The sequence below is a fragment of the Mustela nigripes genome, chromosome 2 (assembly GCF_022355385.1).
Source record: "Mustela nigripes isolate SB6536 chromosome 2, MUSNIG.SB6536, whole genome shotgun sequence".
NCBI lineage: Eukaryota > Metazoa > Chordata > Mammalia > Carnivora > Mustelidae > Mustela > Mustela nigripes.
This window is the reverse complement of record NC_081558.1, coordinates 90,534,269-90,553,453: the sequence shown is the minus strand read 5'-3', so window position 1 is coordinate 90,553,453 and position 19,185 is coordinate 90,534,269. Positions and strand designations below refer to the sequence as shown.

At 37.0% G+C, this 19,185-nt stretch overlaps 1 protein-coding gene across 1 annotated transcript in view; it reads left to right on the top strand.

The window, feature by feature from the left end:
* The window catches only part of TOPBP1 (DNA topoisomerase II binding protein 1), a 63,766-nt gene that overhangs the window by 36,698 nt on the left and 7,883 nt on the right, over window positions 1-19,185 (top strand). Inside the window, 13 exon segments of the mRNA XM_059390941.1 lie at window positions 833-1,006; window positions 1,098-1,207; window positions 5,780-5,903; window positions 6,473-6,619; window positions 6,737-6,839; window positions 9,286-9,478; window positions 10,835-11,055; window positions 12,075-12,241; window positions 12,478-12,586; window positions 14,575-14,738; window positions 15,743-15,880; window positions 18,235-18,324; window positions 18,504-18,665. Coding sequence (XP_059246924.1) covers window positions 833-1,006; window positions 1,098-1,207; window positions 5,780-5,903; window positions 6,473-6,619; window positions 6,737-6,839; window positions 9,286-9,478; window positions 10,835-11,055; window positions 12,075-12,241; window positions 12,478-12,586; window positions 14,575-14,738; window positions 15,743-15,880; window positions 18,235-18,324; window positions 18,504-18,665 — 1,902 coding nt within the window.

Sequence of the window (19,185 nt, the reverse complement as noted above, 5' to 3'; positions counted from 1 at the left end):
AAATTTTTTTAACCTATCAGATGGGCCAAAAAGAAAAATCTGATTACCCACTGGTGCTGTCAAACATGTTAGGAAACATTCTAATGCTTTGTTCATGATGTGAACAATGTCAGCATTGTTACATAAATTTTGCTTAAATGTTTCCTTTTGCAAAATGATGTGTGTATAAGGTTGTTCGTTGCATCATCATACTGGCAAAAGATTCTTAATCTAAATATTCATCAGTTGAATAGTGGTAAATCCAATCAGCTGTGTGCATGGAATACTATACAGATGGAAAAGAGAATGAGCAGCGCAGCCTGAATAACAGTGGCCCCTTCTCATGAGGGAACTGTAGGTGACATGGAAACAGGAATATATTTTGTCCTTTTGAGGATTTTTCACAATTCTCAACTCCGTCAATTTATTAACCTTACAGGTCAGATCTTGCTTATATCCATCCTTGCTTGTTTCCTTCCATGTTTATTGTTCATTCATTTTGCTTAATTTTATCTGCACCTCCCGCTCTGAGATTCAGCCCAAATGTGATGAGCACAGCTGAAAATGTGAGCATGTTGTGAGTCTCTTTGGACTCATTTGCTGAACAGTATGAAATTTTTTTTTTAATTATGTTCAGATGCAGTTAATACTTCATTCTTTTTGTTTGAAAGAAAACTGGAGGAGGCTAAAGCTATAATCCAGTTAATTTTGAGGTTTATCTCTTCTCTCTTTACCTCTCCCTTCCTCTTTCCTTATACTATTTACCTTCCTTTTTCCTTCTGTCCCATCTTCTTCCCTCCTGTCCTTTTCTCCTCTTCCTCCTACATTTCTTTTTCCCCTAACATACATATAGGATGCACTTGCAGCCTTGGAAACTCCAGGAGGTCCTAGCCAGCAGAAAAGGAAACTGAGTACGCCACTTTCAGAAGTCATTGTCAGAAACTTGAAACTTGCTTTGGCAAATAGCTCTCGAAATGCTGTTGCTTTGTCTGCCAGCCCTCAGCTGAAGGATGCCCAATCGAAGAAGGTAGAATTAGATCTCTTATTAAAAGAAAATTATAGATAAAATATTTCAAACAATAATAGTTGACCTTATGTCTTGTCTTTTCCATGGGCAGGAAGAAGCCCCCAAACCACTTCACAAGGTAGTGGTATGTGTGAGTAAGAAACTCAGTAAGAAACAGGGTGAACTGAATGGGATTGCAGCCTCTCTAGGAGCAGATTACAGGTAGGTAACACATCTTTCTGTTTTGGTACTGATATTGTCTAAACATATAGGAAAACCTAAACCTATTGTGTGCATTCACAAAGGAACATTTACTTTGCCTTTTAACATGCCATATTGTCTGCAGTATCTCCAGTTGATTTGTCATTTACTTCAGCCTTGGAAAATACCCTTTCCAGTTATCAATTCACATTGATACATGTATTATTTAGGGTTTGTGCAACCCATATGTGAGAACCTATTTTGTACCACTCACTATTCTAGAAACTTGGGTTCCATGAATTATGAGTACAATCTAGAAGAATTCTTGCCTAATGTATTTAATAAAAGATTCATAGGTATATTGACTTATATGAGGTGTGAGATTAAGCATATTTGTACCTTAGTGTGTTTCAGAGTAGAGCTCTTCTGTGAGCAGTACTGCAGCCATCCAGGCATTCAGTGGTCTTTTTGTAGACTGGTTTAATTTCTATTTATTTTCACTACTTTTGGAGACAGAGATTATCATATCTGCCCTCCACCTGACAGCCAAGCTAGAGACAGACCTCCAGCAGAGATGGCATGTGTGCCAGGGATTGAGAGAGCCTTACCCGTGCCAGCCAATCCTGAGTCCCTCGTATTCCACTGTCTGCGGTGCTACCTTTCTTGATCGCTTCTATTCAGCCATTTATAGATAACATAATGATTGGTTCTACAAGTCATAGTTTGAGAAACACATTTGGCTCTATCTTCCCTTTTAGTTAAGTGTTATTTTGGTTAGCTTACTATTTGATAGATCAGGAGAATAAAAATAAAATGTATCTGAGAGAGTTAAAAGCATTTTAATGTGTTTAGTATATCTGTTGTAGAAAAGAAAAAGTTTTTTACCTTTTAGAACTAATAATTATATTACCTGCTTTGTGTATTATTATATAATATCTACTATATGATTATATATTATCATATTACTAGTTGCTGAGCTCTTAGTATGAGCCAAGCTTTATCTATCTCATTTCATTCTCAAGAGTCTTGTGAGGGTATGTGTATTTGTCAAAATTGAACGCTTTATTGTATATTCACTTGGCATCTGTACTTGATATAAGACATAAAAGGAACCTGTAGAACTTGACTTTTATTAAGACTTAAGATGATAGTCCTCGGGGCACCTGGGTGGCTCAGTGGGTTAAAGCCCCACTGCCTGCCTCTCTGCCTACATGTGATCTCTCTCTGTCAAATAAATAAATAAAAATCTTAAATTTAAAAAAAAATTCTAGTCCTCTCAGTGTGAAAATAGAATCTGTTACTGAAATTGGTAAGTAATTCAGATTTAACTGATTAAATCCATTCCTTGGGACACCTGGGTAGTGCAGTCAGTTCAGCCAAAACTCTTGGTTTTGGCTCAGATTGTGATTTCAGGGTCATGAGATTGAGCCCTACACCAGGCTTTGCACTCAGCAAGGAATCTATTTAAGACTTTGTCTCCCTCTCCCTCTGTCCCTCCACCCCTACCCCCAACTTGTGCACATGCTTACTCACTCTCAAATTTTTTTGAAAAAAATCTATGCCTGAAAGGGATTTCTCAGACTTGGTGTTAGATGAGAGAGAAGAACACTTTAATACGTAGAGGTTACAATATGTAACCTCTGTTTATATATGTTTATAGAGTAATGTGTTCTCAAATGAAAACTGTCCTACTTTTTCCCATCCATAAACTAGAACCTGAACATCCTGAAGAGATTACCTGACACACCTCCTGCTTCCCACTGTTAAACACCTAGGCCAGAGCTCCTCAGTATGTCATAGCATTACCTCTCCTAAAAGGATTTCACAAATATGACTTTTTTTTTTTTTTTTAAGTAAAGCACCACACCCAATGTGGAGCCCAATGCCGGCTTGAATTCATGACCCTGAGATCAAGACCTGAGCTGAGATCAAGAGTTGGACACATAACCAACTAAGCCACCCAGGCCCCCCATAACTTAACCACTTTCATAATTTTAATAAATGAAAGTTATCAGAAGGCACAGAATCATAAAATATATGTTTAGTATGTAAATGCCTGTGGCTGATGACACTGGAAGAAAACAGAGTATTCATATGCTTACATACATATGTAAAATCACTTAAAATACTAGAGCCCCAAGATCAAACAGATACAGAGACTCAAGATACCATGAGCAGCATTTCCTTTGGTAACAGGACTTTACCAAGATTTGTTCACAATTGGGCAAAGTTACAAATTAAGCAAAGTATAGTCTTCCATCAGTTGCTCAGTAGTTGGATGTCCTATATATTAGTGTATATTTAAACTGGAAAAAAAAAAACCAACAAAAAACCTACTTGTGTTTTTAAGTAAAATAGGCCTCAGGCTTATCTAATTGTAAACAAACTTTTTTTTTTTTTTTTAAGATTTTATTTATTTATTTGACAGAGAGAGATCACAAGTAGGCAGAGAGAGAGAGAGAGGAGGAAGCAGGCAGGCTCCCTGCTGAGCAAAGAGCCCGATGCGGGACTCTATCCCAGGACCCTGAGATCATGACCTGAGCCGAAGGCAGTGGCTTAACCCACTGAGCCACCCAGGCGCCCAACAAACTTTTTTTTAACCTCTGAATTTGTGTCAGGACATTAGAAAATCATGCATGATATGGGATAATTGTATTTATAACTGTTCCTCAGAATTTCTAGCATCCCTTGAACTTATTAAATGCTATTAGCGCCCCTCATCATATAAACACATTATTGTAACAACAAAATCACTCCCACATATTTACAAAATAGCTTGTAAAGTAACAATTTTGCTGAAAGCACTGATCTAGACCAGAGGGTCAGCCATCTGCTTTTGTGAGGTTTTTTTTTGAATACAGCCATGCCTATTAGTTTACATATTATCTATGACTGCTTTAATACAAGGCAAGAGTTGAGTAGTTATAACTTTTTACAATTGCAACTATAACAGCTTTTTGCCCTGCAAAGTCTAAAATACTATCATTTGGTCTTGTGAGAAAAAATTTGCTAATTCCTGATCTAAACCATCTATGCCCATTGACAGTCTGTCGTTAAAGGATCTCCGAGGACTGAAATTCATAGTTTCCATATCATCACAGTGAGGCATGAAGCAAGATGAATCGGGCAGATACGTTCCTCTATTTTTTTAATTTATAATTTGTTTAAGTTTGTATTATTTTCCCTAACATCAGAAGTGGAAACAACTATTAGACTAACAACTAAATCAGGCAAGATGTTCTTTACCCCTGTTTTTAAGGAAACACAGACAATAGAGTAGGAACTAGAGATGTTTATAATTCAGAAGGAAATATGCCTTCTTAATTTGTTTAACTTGGCTATTTAAAAAGTTCAGAGATATTTCTTATTTAGTAAATGGAAAGTGTGTTAAGTGTCCATGATGAGAAACCTCTATTTTGGCGATTATATTCAGAAATATAATTTTTACTTTTTTACTTTCTCTTTGGTTTTTACTTGATTTTAAGAAGTATAATATGTATTTTACAATTCTTAGATTATTTTCCTAGGTCAGGAAACCATTACATGGGAAGAATCAGGAGATTGTAGGATAATGTAATCCTTTTTTTTTTTTTTAAGATTTTATTTATTTATTTGACAGAGATGACAAGCAGGCAGAGAGGCAGGCAGAGAGAGAGAGGGAAGCAGGCTTCCCGCCGAGCAGAGAACCTGATGCAGGGCTCGATCCCAGAACCCTGGGATCATGACCTGAGCCGAAGGCAGAAGCTTTAACCCACTGAGCCACTCAGACGCCCTGATAATGTAATTCTTAAGAGTATGGGTTTTGAAGTCAAAACTGGCTCTGTCACTTACTGAATATTCTTAAACATGTTACTTAACCTTCAGTGTCCTTATCTGTAAAGTGAATATAATAATATTAATGTGTTGGGATTGTTGAGAGGAATGGCTGACATATTATAGAAAGAGCATAGTTTATGGGCACCTGGGTGGCTCAGGTTGATCGATTGCCTTCGGTTCCAGTCATGATCCCAGAGTCCCAGGATTAAATCCCACATCGGGCTCCTGGCTCCGTGGGGAGTCTGCTTCTCCCTCTGACCTTTTCTCCTCTCATGCTCTCTCACTTTCTCTCTCTCTCTCTCTCTCTCAAATTAATAATTTTTTTTAAAAAGAACATAGTTTATTGTGGTGCATATAGCAGATGTAGAATGACTAGTAATTGCCAATACCTGGAAGAGAGATTGGATGCTTAGCCTATTTTATTGATTTGAAAATACCTTTATTGTTACTCTAAGGTGATACTCATTGTAAAAAAAAAAAAAAAAAAAAGGAAAGAAAGAAAATTTAAACAATTCAAAAAAGTATAAAGAAAAAAGTAATATTTTGAAAGACTGCCCTCCAGATATTTCTCTGAACTTACATACTTAGAGATATGTATGTAACATTCGACAAAAATAAATAAATAAAATAAATGGAGCCTGTCATTTAATGTCCATGTTTACTCTAGATCATGAAAGTTTGGTGAAGGTGAATATATTCCATTCACAGAGAGTAATGATCATCTTAAACTCAGATATTTCTCTTAGTTATTTGTTTTTAAAAATTTGGTTGTTTCAGATGGAGTTTTGATGAAACAGTGACTCATTTCATTTATCAAGGCCGACCAAATGACACTAACCGAGAGTATAAATCTGTAAAAGAAAGAGGAGTACACATTGTTTCAGAGCACTGGCTTTTAGAAGTAAGCAAGATTTTTTTTCCTTCCCTCTCTATTAAATGAGAATGTATACAAACATTGTTTTGAAGACACAAACCAGTTTCCATGTATGTAAACAAGTTTGATAACCTTAGTTAATAGTGCACACTTCATTTCTTTGGCATTAAAAACTTAAGATCAGTCCCTAAATACTTAACAACTTCTTAATGGGTACTCTTTCTGATTTCTCTTTCTGATTTCTGAAATTATGTGAAAGATAACATTACCGTAATTTAAGGAGAATTAATTTAGCATGCCAATGCAGTTTAGAACTATTTCTTTGCTTTCTGAATATTTCTAGAAGTATGAATGATTCCTTGGCAAAAGCAAGGAATGAATTAGATCTTATTCTTAAGTGTACATGACATTAAAATTAGAGCAATTTTGTCATTTGTATGATGGTATATTTCAGTATCACCTACTTTTCAAAACTTTAATTCTGCAAACTTTTGCCACCTTAGGATGTAATATATTGGTTGTCCTTATTCTACTTCATGTAATTTATTCACTAAGATGTTTTTCAGTCCTGTTTAAAGCATGCCGTTGTATTGCAGTGTGCGCAAGAGTATAAACACCTTCCTGAATCTCTTTATCCACATACTTACAATCCCAAAATGAGCTTGGATATCAGTACAGTGCAAGATGGCAGACTCTCTAATAGTCGACTACTCTCAGTGGATTCAGCAACAAAGGATGATGAGGTAGATAATATGGATGACACATTTACCCCCTCCTTAAGCTGAATGTCTAATCATATGGTGCTTTGAAATTTTATGCAGTGACTTGGTTTAAGACATGTAACTTTTCTCCTTAAATAGCCAGATCATTTGCCTGTAGAAGAAAACAATATAGACAGTGTGGCCACCAGTAACAAAGAATTAGCAACATCAAATGGCGATGGAAGGAGTGACTCTAAAGGAGGTAAAATATTTTAAATTACAAAAAAAATTTGTTTACAAATATATTATCTTTCATACAGAATGCTTCCGTTGCATAGAAAAAAGTTGTTTTCTGTGTCTCTATAAAGCATGTGTTTGAGGATTGAATTAAAGTTCCATGCCAATCATTAAGTAATAATATACAAAGCTTTAGTGATTTGTAAGTGTCAAACTTGTGAAATCTGTGGAACTAAGTATTTTATGGAGGTAGTGTGATAGCCCTATTTTGCTAAAGGTAGGTGGGATTGGTGGTTTTGTGAAGATTTCTTCTTCAGTTCAGTTCTTTTAACTTCCAAAAAGCTTTGGTGTATTATACATATGACATGGTTTAAAGGTATAGAAGGATGCATGAAGAGTTTCTCCCACCCTTCCAATGTTTTTAGTTTCTTAAGTTTTTGAGTTATTAGAGTTGTTTTATGCATACATAATCATAAGTACATATGTTCTCCCCTTCTGCACTTTAAAAGATATATATAAAGGGTAGACATACTATATATGCTGTTTTACCCTTTGGTCCTTATCTTTTTTTTTTTTTTTTTTTTTTTAAAGATTTTATTTGTTTATTTGACAGACAGAGATTACAAGTAGACAGAGAGGCAGGCAGAGAGAGAGAGAGAGGGAAGCAGGCTCCCTGCTGAGCAGAGAGCCCCATGCGGGACTCGATCCCAGGACCCTGGGATCATGACCTGAGCCGAAAGCAGCGGCTTAACCCACTGAGCCACCCAGGCGCCCTGGTCCTTATCTTTTTTGCTTAATAGTTTAACTTGCGGAGTGTTTGATTTTGGTACATGAGCTTCTTTGGTCTTTTTCTTTTTTCTTTCCTCTTTTCTTTTCTTTTCTCTTTTTCAACTGTCTAGTATTTGTTGGGTTGACTGAGAAGAAGAAGAAGCTATAAAGCAACCAAAACTGATTATTTGAAGTTTTTAGGATTGCAGTCCAGGTGATATAGTCCACTGAAACTCCTCTAATTGCAAGCGGGGAGTACAGGCTTATATAGGCAAAAACCAGATGGCTATATAACTTGTTTTGAAAGAAATATGATTGGTGCTGTCAAAATTTGTTTGTTTGTTTTTACGATTTTATTTATTTGAGAGAGTGAGCAAGAGAGAGAGAGAGAGCACAAGCCTGGTGGGGACAGAGGGAGAGAGAGGAGCAGGCTCCCCACTGAGCAGGGAGCCTGGTGTGGGATTCGATCCCAGCATCCTAGGATCATGACCTCAGCGGAAGGCAGACATTTAACTGACTGAGCCACCCAGTTGCCCCTGGTGGTATCAGAGTTTGAACTAATACAAGATTATCATTTGGCTAACAGGTATTAACATCTCTCCTTCAGTTCAAAATAGAAGGATATGTTCTAGGAGGTGTTGGAGTTTGCAGTTGACAAGTCGCAGTTGACAGAAGTTAGCAATTCATGGTGTTCTGAGAATTGAAACAGGAGACTGTGTGCTGGCCCTACTTCCTTAGCGTCCTTTGACTCTGTTTTTTTTTTTGGTTTTTTGTTTTTTGTTTTTTGTTTTTTTTTAAGATTTTATTTATTTATTTGACAGAGAGAAATCACAAGTAGATGGAGAGGCAGGCAGAGAGAGAGAGAGAGAGGGAAGCAGGCTCCCCGCTGAGCAGAGAGCCCGATGCAGGACTCGATCCCAGGACCCTGAGATCATGACCTGAGCCGAAGGCAGCGGCTTAACCCACTGAGCCACCCAGGCGCCCCTTTGACTCTGTTTTAAGTAACTCTCTTAGCAGTGCTTCATTTTGAATCTTCTTTCACAACTGTGTGAATGGCCATTTAGCCTGTCCCTTTTGTGGGCAGCTAGTTTATTTCTGATTTCTTGCTATTACAAAGAGTGCTCCAATGAATAACTTTGTATCTAGATGTCCTATTTTTAATGGATTAATATTTTCTATTTTCCTTACTCATCTTATCCTACTAGAGCTTTCCTTATGACTTATCTATTTGGTTAGTCCCACTCAGTTCATTCCAAAAATATTTAATTTAGTGCCTCTTTCTATATTTAATCTACAAGGAAACCAAAGGTAAATACTGTGATCTGCTTTCAAGGACCACAGGGGGAAAATCACATATGTTAATTCCTGGAGTGCACCTCAGAGTGTGGTACATAACACAGGAGAGGGTGACAAGCAGGCAGAGAGCTCTACAAAAGGGATAATCACCAGGTCTTAGCAGTGTGTCTTAGTAGAACTTCTTGATTTTTTTCATACGCAGTTATCCTGGTAAGGACTGCCTTTGTGTTCTGCAGTATTTGCAGTATTCCTTGTCTTAGTGCATTACTATAATGTGTAGTAAGTCAATAAATGTCAGTAAATTTGTGTTCAGCCAGATCTAGACAAAACAGTTAATGTGTATGAGATGCGATAAAAAAAGAAACTTAAAACAAGAGAAAAAACTTAATTGTTTATGTGTTTTCAAGCTCTGACACAGACCTTGGAGATGAGAGAGAACTTTCAAAAGCAGCTGCAGGAGATAATGTCTGCTACATCAATAGTGAAACCCCAAGGGCAGAGGGCTTCTCTTTCAAGAAGTGGTTGTAACAGTGCTTCTTCAACCCCTGATAGCACTCGATCTGCCCGCAGTGGGCGAAGTAGAGTCCTGGAAGCACTGAGGTATGTACCTGTCACTGATGGTGGAAAGGAGTGACTCTGACTTGTGAGAAAGGTAGTTCATTATTTAGGTTCCTACTGCCTCAGTTCCATGAGTTAAGCCTAATTTTGCACCTTTCACCGGGGGTGGGGGTGGGGGAGGGATTGCGATCTGTAAAGCCAAAGATTAGACTATCAGGATCAGGAAAAGTGTTATACACTGGGCTTTGTTTAGCGCAAACTAAATATATTATGTATTGGTTGTGTGGCCTTTTACTGGCTCACTTTTCCTTCTTCCTTGGCTTTTTCTCCTTCCCTCCCTTGTTCCAAGCAGTTCTAGAATTCTTAACTTTGGGATAGGAAGCAGACAAGGGTTTGTTCCATACAAAGCAACTGCTTTCACGTTGTGGTATGATTAATATTTTTATTACCCCCCCCCCCAGAAATGATTTTAAGATCCAGTTTGCCTCGTTTGCAATGGATTCAATCAGTAATTCTCTCTGTTCTGTCATGTTAGTGTTAAATAATATTAGTTCTAAATTAAAGTTATTTCTTACTAGAACTACAGATATTTTGTATACATGTGGCTTTTTATTTACTATACTTCAGATCATGTGTTGTCATTACAGAGACCCTAAATCTTGTGCCAAGTCAGAGTAGATAATTAAACTCAGAATAAAAGGCTATCTTCCTTGTTTTTGAGGCAAATGAACTGTGGGGGTGCCATCAGCTTTGGTAAATTAAATTTGCTAAGATTCCACTTACATATATATACATAGAAGGAAAATAGTTGGAATTATATTTACTCTAGTGAAGTTGCTAAAAATAATGACATAAAACACACTTTACTCTAGTTCAGTATATGGCTGCTCTATCTTAGACTCTAGGAAGTTTGGTTACCAAGAGCCAAAGGGACCTTCTTTTAAGGCAGATTTTATAGTACTAATTATAGTTTTTATTATTTCAAGTGATAAAAATATAACATCTCATAAGCAAAGTAACCAGTTTTCTGAACATTACTATGTTTCCTTTCCCTAAGTCTGTATAATTAGAAGAAATTCCATTTTTAAATACAGCAATCATTTTAGAATTTTAAAACAATTTCTTGACAATAAACTTTCCCCTTTGAAGTTTTAAATAAATGGAAATTTAGTCAAAAATGGTGTTTCCTTTTCTAACTAAAATATTTTGTCAGTTTCTGGAAGAAATATTTTAAAAAGAAAAAATGTCCCAAAGTGCATTTACTCAGTATTTGAGGTAGCTTACTCTTTGCGGGCATATAAAGGTGAGCCTCAAATTTGCCATCTACCTTATAGAATTTATGAGTATAGATTTTGTTGTAGTTAACTGTTTATCAAAATTGTCGCTTTTATTCCTTAGGCAGTCACGTCAAACAGTACCTGATGTCAACACAGAGCCCTCCCAGAATGAGCAGATCATTTGGGATGACCCAACAGCCAGGGAGGAGAGAGCAAGACTTGCCAGCAGTCTGCAGTGGCCTAGTTGTCCCACACAGTATTCAGAGCTTCAGGTTGACATTAAAAAATTGGAGGACTCTCCTTCCCAGGAGGCTTTACGTGACTCAGAAATTGCTAAACAGGGTAATGAAAAGAAATCTATTCATTTGTTTGTATAAGTACTTGTTAACTTCTTCAAAATAGATAAGCATATCGCAGTTCTCTGAATTACACATGCAAACAAACAAAAAAAAATACTTGCTAGATATTTCTGATTTCTGTTTAAATATAAGAGAAAAATTACTATGAATTGAGGTAACTTGTTAGTAAAATTGAAAAATATATTTTGATTCTTAAATTTGGAAATTGAGGATTGGGCAGTTTTTTCCATAGTTTTCCCTATTGTTCTTCCTCTCATTCTCATCCTTTATTTGTATCATTAATGTTTGTTTTCTTCCCAGTCATCTTATTTTCATCTAAATCTTCTAAATTCCACCCAGCAGATACCTACATTTGTTCTTTGGATTTGTATGTGTTCCCAGTTTTTTCCCCTTGGGCTTTACCTAGAAGACAAATTGATTCCTGTCTTCCATCTTTGATCATCTTTTTTCCCCCCATTTTCTCGTATCACATGGTTATGTCTCTGCCCTAGGTAGATTTTCTCCAAGTGTAACATGACTTTCATTTTACAAATTTGGGTTACATTGTTCTGATGAAATCCGGGTAGTTAAAAGGTTGGGAGGGGCACCTGGGTGGTTCAGTGGGGTAAGTCTCTGCCTTCTGCTCAGGTCATGATCTCAGGGTCCTGGGATGGAGCCCCCCATCAGGCTCTCTGCTCGTCAGGGAGTTGGCTCCCCCCCGCCCCGCCTGCCTCTCTTTCTACTTGTGATCTCTCTCTCTGTGTCAAATAAATAAATAAAATTTTTAAAAATAAATAAATAAAGGGTTGGGAGGAGCCCACAGATAACACCACTTGCCTTTTTAAAATAATTAATTGCATTTATTTATAAGCTCTAGAAATAGGCTATTTCTTTTTGCATGTACTTTTCACACCAGAATTTGTGCTTAATTTCATCTTGGTTAAGACAGATGAAAATATTTGCCTCAATTTGTTCTTAGTCATATTTGGATAACATCACACTGCAGCATTTTATTGCCCTCAGCTGTCTGTGATCCCGGAAGCGTGTGTGTGACTGAAGCTCCAAAACCCCCAATCTCTGAAGAACTGGAAACACCGGTAAAAGACAGCCACCTAATCCCTACACCTCAAGCGCCCAGTATTGCCTTCCCCCTCGCCAACCCACCAGTGGCTCCACATCCTAGAGAGAAGGTTAGTTTATCCTTAGTATGATGAAAACCTTTTTGATATTGCTATTATGCTGCATTAGAAATTTGCTGGTACCACTATTATGAGTTCGCAAATGTTGAAAACTGCATTTCTCTGCATCCTATTATTTCTGTATTTGATAAGTCAAAAAACTAAAAATGTCACTTAAAAGAACCATGTACCTGATTGATAACCTTTTTAATGTTAATTTTTTCTAAAATAAAACTCTTTCATTTCAGATTATAACAGAGGAAACACATGAAGATTTAAAAAAACAGTATATATTTCAGTTGTCATCTCTGAATCCTCAAGAACGTATTGATTATTGTCATCTGATTGAAAAACTAGGTACAAGTATTTTAAGTCAAAAATGTAACCTTCCTTGGAAGTCAATGTAGTTGATGTCATTTGTAAGATGTACAAATTGAGAAAAAAAAGATGGGTGGGGCACCTGGCTGACTCAGGTGGTAGAGCATGTAGTTCTTCATCTTGGGGTCATGAGTTTGAGCCCTATGTTGGGTGTGAAGTCTACTTAAAATAAAAAATCAAATAAAAGATGGGTAACTTAAAAAAAAGAAGAAGATGGATAACTTGTCCTGGGTGGTATGTATTGACTCAGCATTAGAACTTTGACTTTTTTATACTTCTAAATCTAAAGTCATAGGATTTAATGGGTCATAGGATTTAAAGATTTAAATTGAAACCAATCATTAAAATGATTTAAGAGTCTCTTTTGCTGCCTTGAGCTTTTGTTCCTTGATGAAATCATTGAAATTACAGACTTAAAATACAACTGCATTTCTGTGAAGCTGAAGGTATGGTTATACCCAGAGAGGAGCTCCTTCTTAGGTAACATTCTTACTCAATTATTATCAGACTCCATCTGACATCCTGGGAGCAGCATACTAGACAGGTAACCTGGTGCTTCTCTAAGCAGTACTGTCCAATATAAAGAGAGCAAAGGCCACTAATTTTAAACTTAGTAGTAGCCACAATTTAAAAAGGAAAAAAAAAAGTGAAATTAATAAAGCATATATTTTATTTAACCTTTACATGAAGTATGTTCAACATGTAATCAATATAAAATATCAGTGACATTTTGCCCTTGTAGCACAACTCAGTTTAGTCTGGCTATGCTTCAGGTGTGTGACAGCCATGTGTGGCTAATGGCTACTGTATTGGACAAAGTAGCTCTACAGAATTAAGGAACATATAGGGGGAGAACTCAATCTGACAGCTTCGTATAGAGGAAACATTAAATAATGGTTGTTTTCAATGACGGCCCTGAGTCGTCAAGAAAAGATTAAATGTTACTTAGTGCTGTCCTGTTAAGAATGTGGAAAACTGGGCGCCTGGGTGGCTCAGTGGGTTAAGCCGCTGCCTTCGGCTCAGGTCATGATCTCAGGGTCCTGGGATCGAGTCCCGCATCGGGCTCTCTGCTCAGCAGGGAGCCTGCTTCCGTCTCTCTCTCTCTGCCTGCCTCTCCGACTACTTGTGATTTCTCTCTGTCAAATAAATAAATAAAATCTTAAAAAAAAAAAAAAAAAAAAAAGAATGTGGAAAACTATGATAGTTGTTTTTTTTTAATATTTCTGTCAAATACAGTCATACAGTTGAGAAGCTGTGTTTCTTGGAAACTAGACTTATGTGGAACACTGTTTCCTGGTCCCCCAATCAATTAGAGTTATAAATCAAAATTGTTCAGCTTTACCTAGAGCTTCCAGAACAGAAGAAGCTGCTTCATTTGCCTGTTTCCTGTATTTTGTTCCATCCCTGTAAACTCTGGACAAGAGTAATATCAACTAACAGAGAATTGTCTAGAAGAAGATAGAGAAGAGAGGCGGATGAGGACAGATTGTGCTGTTGTAATTGACTCTTGAGTAGAAAGGTTTTTTGTTTTGTTTTGTTTTTGTTTTTTAAATATTTTATTTATTTATTTGACAGAGAGAAATCACAAGTAGACGGAGAGGCAGGCAGAGAGAGAGGGAAGCAGGCTCCCTGCCGAGCAGAGAGCCCGATGCGGGACTCGATCCCAGGACCCTGAGATCATGACCTGAGCCGAAGGCAGCGGCTTAACCCACTGAGCCACCCAGGCGCCCTGAGTAGAAAGGTTTTGATACTAGAATGTGCTCCCCCTGCTTGTGCTTGCTCGCTCTCTGTCAAGTAAATAATTTTTTTAAAAATATATTTTATAAAAGTTTATATCTGTGAAGTAAAATAACCATCAGTCAAGGCTTTACGGGTTATTTGGTGCATTTTATTTATAAATAATTTTATGCTGAGTTGACATGTTTTTCCTAGGAAGAAGTTAAGAATTCAGTTTTTCTCTACTTTAGGTGGATTAGTAATAGAGAAACAGTGCTTTGATCCCAATTGTACACACATTGTTGTGGGACATCCACTTCGAAATGAGAAGTATTTGGCCTCAGTGGCAGCTGGGAAATGGGTGCTTCATCGCTCCTATCTGGAAGCATGCCGGACTGCTGGACACTTCGTACTGGTGTGTATTCAAGTTAATATGAAGAATCATTTTTCATTAAAAGTAATTGTCCTAATAATTGATTCAAGCATCTACACTGACCGTTCATATAATTGAAATAACCAAATATGACCAATTAAATGATACCAATTTTATACAATTCACATTAACAAAGCAAAAAAATTCAGAGATCACAGTCTCAGATTCTCAGTTATATTAGTTTTGTTTAATTTTAATCTGGGTTTGTTTGTTTGTTTTCCTCTTTGGAATAACAGAAAATTTCAGGATTACCTCATTGTAAGCTTTTATCTTTACTGCCAGCCCATTAAATATTAAATTGTCTGGGGACACCTGGGTAGCTCAGTCAGTTAAGCTTCTCATCTGCCTTCCGCCCAGGTCATGATCCCATGATCCCAAGTCCTGAATTGGCTGCTTGTTTAACAGGGAGCCTGCTTCTCTCTTAGCCCCTCCCCCCTGCTCCTGTTCTTGCCTGCTCACTCTGTCTCTGACAAGTAAATAAAATCTTTTTTAAAAAAATGTTCTTAAGAGAACATTTTTTTAAAAATATTAAATTGTCACGGGGCGCCTGGGTGGCTCAGTGGGTTAAAGCCTCTGCCTTCAGCTCAGGTCATGATCCCAGCGTCCTGGGATCGAGCCCCACATCGGGCTCTCTGCTCAGCAGGGAATCTGCTTCCTCCTCTCTCTCTGCCTGCCTCTCTGCTTACTTGTAATCTCTGTCTGTCAAATAAATAAATAAAATCTTTAAAAAAAAATATTAAATTGTCTGTAATATTTTGGTCCCTAACTAACCATCATAGTAATATCTAATTAAATGTCAGAATATTTGACCCTCCCATGAAGCCAAATTAATGTATATGTCCTTCCTCTGTGCTCATAAATTGATGCTTATTTAGTGCTCTGTATTTATAACAATTGAATGTGTAGCTTTTAACTCCTACATGATTATGGACTCCTTGAGGACATATTGTAGGACCAGATCCAAGTGTATTGTACTAATTGTCTAGGAAGAAGACTATGAATGGGGAAGTAGTTCCATACTTGATGTTTTGACTGGAATCAACGTTCAACAACGAAGACTAGCACTTGCAGCAATGAGATGGAGGAAGAAACTCCAGCAAAGACAAGAATCGGGCATTGTTGAGGTATTAACTTAATATATGGTGATCAGAACAGCATTCATTTTCATGACTATTACAGATTTTAATTTTAAGAGAATATGCTTATTAACAAAATAAGAATATTCTACTTGTCTTTTATGCTTTGTTGATATACTTAGTTTGGGCATTCTACATTGGGCTTACTGTTAATTCCTAATTCTTTTATTCATGATTGAGGAGGAGATGTATATAACGTTGATGGCTCTTTTAAGAGTATATGTGTAAGTGGGGCTCCTGGGTGGCTCAGTCGGTTAGGCATCCAGTTCTTGCTTTCAGCTGAGGTCATGATCTCAGGGTGATGAGATCAAGCCCTGCCATCGAACTCCTCGCTCAGCTGGGAGTCTGCTGGAGAGTCTCTCTCCCTCTCCCCCCACACTGTGCATGTGAGTGCTAGCACATGCTGTCCCTCAAATACATAAATCTTTTTTTTTAAAAAGTAAAAAGAGGGGCGCCTGGGTGGCTCAGTGGGTTAAGCCGCTGCCTTCGGCTCAGGTCATGATCTCAGGGTCCTGGGATCAAGTCCCGCATTGGGCTCTCTGCTCGGCAGGGAGCCTGCTTCCCTCTCTCTCTCTCTCTCTGCCTGCCTCTCCATCTACTTGTGATTTCTCTCTGTCAAATAAATAAATAAAATCTTAAAAAAAAAAAAAGTAAAAAGAAATGGTAAAAAATAATTTAAATATATGTGTAAAATGTGACCCATACTATATTTCTTCCAAAGACTCTTCAGCATCTACCTTCAGGGGTTCTTAACATGGGATCCACAGACTCTCCTAAAGGGGTTGTAGATCAGACTCAGGAGGGCTGTTTATACGCTTTGGATGGGGCAGGAGAATAAATACATCCTTATTTTTCCTCATCTCTAATTGAAAACATTTCCTTTTATTATAGAAATCTATAACAAATCACAAACTTTTAATAGTACCTATGATTTTACCCCAACAGAAATATATCTTTGCTTTGCATTACAATTCCAAGCATCTTGAGATATTGCTTATGTTCACTTTTTTTTTTTTTTTAAGATTTTTTTATTTATTTATTTGACAGGCAGAGATCACAAGTAGGCAGAGATAGATGAGGGGAAGCAGGCTCCCTGCTGAGCAGAGAGCCCAATGTGGGGCTCCATCCCAGGACCTGGGATCATGACCCGAGCTGAAGGCAGAGGCTTTAACCCACTGAGCTACCCAGGCGCCCCTATGTTCACTTTTTTTAAATTGAAATATAGTTGATACACAGTGTTACATTAGTTTCAGGTGTGTAACAGATTTGACAACTATATATTATTCTTACCACAAGTATAGCTACCATCTGTCTTTACCACTTTAAAATTATAATAGCTATCCAGCCACCATTAGGTCTTTAATTTAATTCATTAATACAGAAGCATACCTATTGTGTCACAAATTTGTAAATATTTTGATTATTTTTAATAAAATTTTTTTTGTGGGGCACCTGGGTGGCTCAGTGGGTTAAGCCTCTCTGCCTTTGGCTCAGGTCATGATCTCAGGGTCCTGGGATTGAGCCCCGCATCGGGCTCTCTGCTCAGCAGGGAGCCTGCTTCCCCCTCTCTCTCTGCCTGCCTCTCTGCCTACTTGTGATCTGTCTGTCAAATAAATAAATAAAATCTTTAAAAATAAAATAAAATAAAATTTTTTTTGTAATTCTTTACACTTCATGTTAAAACCAGTATTTTAAAACATTGTTCATATGACAGAAATTACATTTCAATAAAGCTGTTTCTTTAAAAGAATTATTTACAGAACAGGTCCATAGGTTTCACTGGGCTGTCAGAGGGGTCCGTGACTCACAAAAATGTTAGGAAACCAAGTTAAATAATCTTGTGTATTGTATGCTTAGCTCTCTACTGTGTCCAAGCTCTTCTTAGCCTTAATTCCCTTCTTTTAGAGTAATTCCACTGGCTTTTGTTGATTGTAATTCCTTAGTGAGATATTTTATAGTTCTGATTGAAAATAGTAAATATTTTCAAGAGAAATATAATGGGGGTGTCATCTAATCTGAGAAGTTGTGCATTAAGTTCTACCCTGGATTAATTATAAGAAAAAGTACAAGAAAAGACTAGACAAAAGTGAAGTTGCTTTATTTTATGTTAATCATTAAAACATTTTCCTTCATTCCTCAAGTATTTATTGATGGCCTACTGTGTGCTGAACACCATGGCTATGTGTTTCACAGTATTCTGACCCGAGACAGTTACCGCTGTGGCAGATGGTAAAGGTTATAAGATTATTTGTTGACATAAAACTAAATTTATAGATAAAATAATGTATTTTTTGCATTTATTTCCCAAATAATTTCAACCCTGATTATTTTTTCATTTGTAGGGGGCATTTAGTGGGTGGAAGGTTATCTTATATGTTGACCAATCCCGAGAAGCAGGATTCAAACGCCTTCTTCAGTCAGGAGGAGCAAAGGTTTGTATTGAGTCAACTTGAAGAATTTTTTTACACAAATTATTTTCCAACCAAGATTGCTATGATCAGTTCTTGATTTTCAGTACTTTGTGAGATTGGCGGTCCTTAAGTACAGATTATACAGCTGAATACTTTGGGGCATCCATAGATTGTGATGCTTCTTACTGTTTTTTCTTTAGGTACTGCCTGGTCATTCTGTACCTTTATTTAAAGAAGCCACACATCTCTTTTCTGACTTCAATAAACTGAAACCAGATGACTCAGGGGTTAATATAGCAGAAGCTGCGGCCCAAAATGTGTACTGCTTGAAAACAGAGTACATTGCTGATTATTTGATGCAGGTTTGTAAGATTTTGTCCTTGATCTCCTCATCACCAGAGATAGGCTTATCTGCATAGGGATGTGACTACATAGCAAAACCCTTGGCTTGTTTATTAATAGAATGTTCAGCTCCAGTTGTGCTCTATACAGTCCCTTTCAGTTTTATTCTATTTTTTATAATAATGAATACATATGTAAACATTTAGCTTGGAGTTAAACGAGGCAGGTATAAAAATCTAGGTACCTCTGAAAGTCTTAAAAGTGCCCAATATAATGTTGGAATATTGCTTTTCACAAATAGCTTAAGTTTTTATTTGAATGGACAAAGAAAAATCTTTGTCCTAAACACCTAAAATACCATTAGGAATCAGCAAGGTATGACACATGATAATAAATGTCTTACTACAAAGGATTTCAAACATAATGGTATAGAAATAAGGGGAAGCCAAAACTCAGCCTGCTGTATAATTTTTGCTGTTTGTGTTTGGGAGTTTTTCAGGATATATAGAAAGAATGGCTAAAACGTAAACAATGAAATTT